This window comes from Cariama cristata, unplaced genomic scaffold, assembly GCF_000690535.1.
Source record: "Cariama cristata isolate BGI_N322 unplaced genomic scaffold, ASM69053v1 scaffold25530, whole genome shotgun sequence".
Taxonomy (NCBI): domain Eukaryota; kingdom Metazoa; phylum Chordata; class Aves; order Cariamiformes; family Cariamidae; genus Cariama; species Cariama cristata.
In genome coordinates, this window is record NW_009594552.1 from 32,639 (window position 1) to 39,155 (window position 6,517).

The 6,517-nt window shown below is 56.8% G+C and overlaps 1 protein-coding gene across 1 annotated transcript; it reads right to left on the bottom strand.

Moving 5' to 3' along the window:
• Positions 1-534: 534 nt before the first annotated feature.
• AGPAT1 (1-acylglycerol-3-phosphate O-acyltransferase 1) lies at positions 535-4,760 on the bottom strand. The gene is given in 7 exon segments (XM_009698514.1): positions 535-651; positions 653-801; positions 996-1,068; positions 1,292-1,387; positions 1,529-1,704; positions 2,004-2,137; positions 4,576-4,760. Coding segments are annotated over 7 exon segments (930 nt in total).
• Positions 4,761-6,517: the final 1,757 nt, after the last annotated feature.

The window sequence follows — 6,517 nt, forward strand, 5'->3', positions numbered from 1 at the left end:
TTCCCCCACCTCCACGCTGCGCTCTGGACCCCTCTCCAGAACCGGCTACATCTGAACAGCGTTGCCAGCTTGCAGGAGCCTCTGGAAGAAGCAACCCAGCCAGCCCATGGGTGAACCTCACTGCGAATCATGCTGTCATGGGTAGAAAGTGGTGCAGTGAACCCCCAGCCCTGCCTGGCACATCTCTTTCCCCCTCCCCGGTGTGCAGGCAGGAGCCGTGCAGGCAGTTGGGGTTTGCTACCCAGGGCCAGACACAGCGCCAGGTTTGGGGGAGACAGGCAATGCCCTGGGGAGGGGGATGCACAGTCATAGCAAGGGGTTTCTGGGGCCACCTTGCACTGTTTTCAGGGTGCTGCCTGGTCCCCGTCCTGCACTGCTCTGCTTCCCCTTGCACCAGGGCACCATCCTACTCTTGCAGGCTGCCGGGGCGGTGGCAGGTCTGGTGGACACATCCGTAGGGGACAAGGGGACAACATGGCCCAGCCCTTGGCTGTGCCACCTCCCTTACATCCCCGAGGGCCTCAGTCCCTCTGCCTAATTGCTGGTCCCAGTTGTGTCCCCCTCGCACCGCGGGCTGCCCGTCCCCCTGCCAGCACCAGCCCCAGCGCAGCGTGGGAGCGGAGGCTGCTCTGCGCGCTTGTTCCCACGGCTGCTCTGTTGGCTGGTCCCCACAGTGATTTGCAGACATCTCGGCAAGGACATCAGCCATGGCCTGGCGGACAGTCTCTGTCAGTTCGGGGACATCCTTTGGGCTCAGGCCCTGGGTTTCTACCTTGGGGAGGATTCGGATGGTGCACGTCCCTGGAGAGGGAAGGGAAAGGACGAGGGTGCTGTTAGATGAACCCACCAGGAATTAGGTCTTCCCACCAGCATCCTCCACCACCAGCTGCCTCCCCACACCTCAATGTCCCACAAAGAGACCTCCAAGCCCCACGTGCCTCGTCCCCACTGGCAGCCCTGCCTTCCGACAACAGGGCTTCTTGCCCATCACTTACCAGAGGTGAATTTCTTATCCTTGGAGCTGAAGAAGTCCCAGTACGGGGAGATCACAATGGGGAAAATAGGAACCTGTAGGAGATGGAGGGTCAGGGGTGTCCTCTGTACAGACCCCCTCCCCAGGAGGGACTCCAGCTCCTGCCATGTGCCAGGCTTCAGCAGGTCCCCATCCCCTTGGTGCCTGTCCCTCAGGACTGCAGACCCCAAAAGACCCTCATTTCCCCCAGCCCTCTGTCCCAGGGTGCATGCCCACCCTAGTCTGTGAAGGGCAAATGCAGGGGGAGGATGGCCTTACCTGAGCCTGCACGGCCAAGTGGAAAGCCCCACGCTTGAAGGGCAGCATGGATTTGTCCTGGTTCCTGGTGCCTTCAGGGAAAATCAGCACTCGGATCTGCGCGGGACAGGGAGAGACGTGAGCATGGACCCCAACCAGAACACCCTGGGACCTGCTATGTCAGTCTTCCCTGCAACCCCCCTTGCCCCATCACTGTTTGGTCCCTGACTCCCCCCTGCTGCCAGCCCCCCCTCTTACATTTTCACGCCGCATGGTCCTGGCTGTCTGGGCAATGACATCGATTGCATCTTCTCTTTTGTGGCGGTCGATGAATATGATGCCACTGAGCCAGCAGGCCCACCCCACGGTGCCCATGTACATGAGCTCCTTCTTGGCGACGGGCACACAGCGATCAGGAATGAACTCCACCATGCCTGGAGGATGGATGGCAGAGGAAAGGATCCATCCCTGCCCAATGGCACCCAGAACCAACCAGCCCTGTGGCTGTAGCAACCTGGCATCATCTTCAATTGTCCCAATCCTCTCTGCAGCACACCCGTAGCCCTGACCTCATGTCCCACCAGCTCTTCTAGCCTATGCCTGCCACACTGCCCTGCACAAATCCTGGTGTTGGCCTCCCTGGGACCCCCCCAGGGTGAGCCTGGTCCACCCCTGCAGCACCCCAAAGGCTGCCCATGCAGTGATGAGCACCCCGCCTCTCCCTTGCACATACCCATGAGGTCAAGGGAAGCTTGGTGGTTGCAAACTATCACATAGGGCTCCTTGATGTTCAGATGCTCAGAGCCCCACACCTGCATCTTGATGCCATAGAAGCGTTTGAGGGGTAGGATCGCAGCACGCAGGAGCCTAGGGCAGAGGAACACATGTCGACACAGAGTGGGGCTGCTTCATTTTTATTTTTTTTTCCAGCCCTTCACAATCACTCAGGGAGCAAGGTGCAAGCTGGGCCAGGCTAGATCTGGTCTACATGAGCAAATAGTGTGTCCCAAGGTGCATCTGTGCTCGGTCTCAGTGATGCTTTGCTTTTCTAAGCACAATTGTGGCCTGCATAGCTCAGAATTAACCTTGTAACCATCCCCAAGGTGAGACCAGCCACCGTCTCAGTAGTAGAAAGCCTGCACTGGAGCTGCTGATGAAGAGCAGCCAGCACAAGCTGGTGGGAGAAAAAAAAACGGGCTTTTTGATGTCCAGGGGTGGTGGGAATGCAAGAAGAGAGGGGATGAGAAGTCTGCCTGCAGCCAAGGTGCAAATCATCACATCCCAATGAGGACAACAGCCTCTGGCCAGGTAAGCCTCACCCTGAGGCTCCCAGATGTGCACAGCTGGATTTGCACATGCAGGCTGGAAACCCAGACACCAGGCTCACAGCCTGCGCTGCAGATATCTAAAGCCAGAGGAGCAGGATCACAGCCGAGAGGTACTGAGCAGTAGATGGACGAGCATTGAAGATGGACATGAAGAGGAACAGTCTTGGGACAGACAGGTCTACAGGGATGCAGGTGTCTCCAGGGACTGTCTCTGCGGAGCAGCCAAATGGCAGCGCTGCAGGCACCAAGCTTTGTGCTGCAGATGGAGAGGGAAGAGAGCAGGGAAGGGAAAACCGACTCAGCTTCGGTCATTAGAGGAAATCACAAAGAATAGCTTCACTGGACCTGCAGCGTCAGGAAGAGATGGAGGTTTCGTCTGTGCAGGTGGAAGAGAGAACAAGAAAGAGCAGTGTCACCATCCAGGGAGGGTTGGGCGGGAAGGGTAACATCAGGATGGCAGCGCTGATGAAGGGTGATGCTCAGTATGAGCATAACAAGAAGAATGGAGGCAGGATGGAGCAACAGGAATTGCAGCACCCACAGCGGAGATAAAAAGCTGATATGCTTTCAGTATTGAAATGGGGCACTCTCTAACCCACAGCATGAAAAGCACCCATGCCAGGGTCCACGCATCTGGCAATGATTGGTCCCAGGGAGTCCACAGGAGACGAAGCAGGGGACAGGGCTGTCAGCAAGAGCTCAGCACCAAATAGGGATGAGAATTAGTCTGGGAGGAAAGAGTAGAAGCAGGCACAGAGGGAGAAGGAGGCATGATGCTTAGAGGGTCTGTTGTGCCAGAAGACTACTACCCATTCCTTGGGAGACACAGGCTCAGAGATCCCTGTGTCTGCAGAGAAGCAAAACACTTGTGGCAATGCCCCAAAGCCAGGATTAATGACAGGAACGTGCTCCAGGCTGGAGGCTTTGGGATTTGGAGGCTGAGGGGGAGATGGAGCTGGGCATGCTGCTCCGGTGGAGGATGGCTGTGAGGTGTCGGTGGGACAAGATAAGTCAGCGTGAGTCAGTGCTGCGTCATGTAGGGGTTTTCCACTAAGACAGAAGCGTTTGCACCAGGGCTCGGAGCACTTCTAGACATGTGCGTGTGTGCACAGCATTTCTGCATGGAAAGGACAGGGGAGAGAGGCTATGCAACAGGCTGATAACACCAAACCTCTGACCACGCTCCTGCTGAGGGCCCAAAATCCATCAGCACAAATACATGATGGCTTAAGCTCAGCAAATACCACAAGCTCAGACATTTTTCACTCTGACATAATTATATCCCTTCTGGTATGCCAGCATGCCCAGGAATCCAGTAATAAGATTGCAACACCCTTGAAAGCAACCAGACCTTCCCCTCATGTTGCACAGCGATGTTATCTCAGCTGCCACCACCCTTGAGCACAGCTGACAGCACCAGCACACGACTCGCTGGGACACGGCTGCACCGTGCCCAACAGCTGATAGCACCGAGACATCCCAAAATCCCTCTGCCAAAGTGCGGTCCCCGGGGCTCCTGCTGAGCAAGACCTGGCTGCGCTGCCAGGGAGATGGCGATGGGTGTGCATTTGCATCCTGCTAATGATTGTACCTCCAATATTTGCCAAAACCCTCCTGTCACCCGACTGATGACCTCAATGTTGCAATGACCAAGAATGATCCCTTCTACACTACTTCATCCTCCAAGGACCATAAGTCCCTACCCAGCTGGTTACCTCCATCATGGTGTAACCCCCCCCCCCAGGCACGGCCAGCACCTCTTCACCACACCACAAGATGCAGATGTATCCTTCATTGCCACAGGGACATGACCACAGCCCTCGCTGTGGCCCCAGGGCTCAACCACTGGCCATAACACAGCTGTGGGTATGCCCAGAGCAGGACAGAGCATGTGTCCACAAGCCCACATGACCTCCTCCATCACAGCCAAGTCCCAGCCATCTGCCCATCAGAAGCATATCCCCAGGCCATACTCACTTCATGTTCTCCACAGAACGTCCCCGAAGAGCCGCAAAGGGGGACAGGAGGGTGGCCATGGCCACGATCCAGCAGTTGAAGAAGGCCACCTTGCAGAAGTAGTGGAAGGTGGTATTGTACCGGTAAAGCAGCAGGGCTGCCAAGGGAAGGAGGAGCAGCAGCCCATGGAGCAGGACCACCTCCATCATGCTACCCCAGCAGGAGGATGCTGGGGAGCTCAGCCCGCGTCCCCGGAGCAGGGTGAGTGGAGTAGGGTGAGTGGAACAGGGGATGCCGAGGAGCGCGGCAGGTGAATCAGGTGTATCGGCAGAGCAGTGCGTGGGCGTTTGGGGCTGGTCCAGGGGAAGGTGCTGTGTGTATCTCACCCAGCTGAGGATGGACTGGCTTAGACAGGAGGCAGGCTACCCCACCAAGCGTGGAGAGTGATGGTGAGTCAATGTCGGGGACCCTGGGTCGCCCAAGGTGTCACTGTCGATAAGTGCCTTCCTGGGTTGTTAACAGCCATTGCAGTGCCTCCAACTTGATGTGATCAAGTGGTCTGGGCACCTCTCCTGGCCACGGGGAACCCCAACTCTGTGAAAAGGGGAATCTCAGCTGGTAGGGACAACGGGAACTGGTTCTGGGCCATGCCCATCACCCCGACAAGGCTTGTTGCAGATCCCTGTTGGCAGCATGGCTGATTGTCAAACCTCACCCTGCGGAGCGTGGGATTATTGGAAAATATCTCCCTGCCTGGGTCTGCAGCAGGCACGTGGTGCCAGTGCTCCCCATCTCCCTGATCCCCTTCTAGTCTGGGCTGCAGGAGACCCTCTGCCCTTCCTCTCCCAAGGCCCAGCATCTGTCACCAAGGTCCAAGCAATGCCACAGGGATCTGAGCCCTGCAGCTACCCCTGCTCCCACCCTGGGCTGAAGGAGATGCCAGCCCTTGCCCCAGCTGGCAGCCAGGGACAGCACCGTGTTAGATGTTTACAGAGGTGTAATTAGCATGCACAAGGCTGTAATTAGCCTCTCCTTCCGCTCTGTTGCTTTCGCACTGGGCACACAGGATCCAGGCAAACTCTGGGTTGCCCTGCGGAAAGTCTGGTCTTGGTTTTAAAAAGCAAGTGCTTGTCATTGCAGAGATAACTCTGGCCTGGTCTCAGCCACCAGCAGCATCTCCCAGCTCAGCTGTTCCATGTCCCATCCCCACGCTGCTGCCCAGACCCATCGGTTCATCTCTGACCCTTGGGACAGGAGCCTGCGAGCAAAGAGCTCTGCTCATGCCTTCCCATAACAACCTCTCCGGGGCAAACAGTCCCATTATACCATGCTGGGGAGAGGCATCGCATCACCTGGGGCAAACCCAGCAGCCCTGCCCCTCATCTGACACAGCCTACCTTCAGCAAAACCACTCTGCATCTCCCCTGCTCCGGTCCCCTCCGTGCCTGTGGCTGGTTTTTCCACCCACACCTCCCTGTCCCTGCTGATGTGGGTGCAAGCAGATGCCTTTGAGCTCCTGGCTGTGTGATGCTTTCCACGCTGCCCGGTGAAGGGTGCCCCAGTTCAACCAGTGTGACCCAGAGAGTGCTCCAAGGATTACTTCCACATGAGTGTTGCAATCCCCATTGCTTCATCCTCCCATTCCTCTCATTATTCTCAGATTCAAGCTAAGATTGGGCCATATCTTGAGCCCACCCTTCCTGTCCACCCCATTCCCAGGTGACTCCTCTCCTCCTTCTTCCCTTTCTGTCTATACAGATCTGGAAAACTTTGTGCACCAGTCTCATTTCCCATCAAACTCAGCTCAGTTTTTGCATGGTCTCCTCCACTTCTGCTCTTGCTGCTCTGCCTGGCCAATCTCGCAGCCTCTCAAGGTGCTCCCAGCTGGAAATGTGCCTTCATGCCGCAACCCAACGTGGCTTTTTTGCTCCCCATTGAGGGAGTTTCTTCTCCAGGTTCAGCA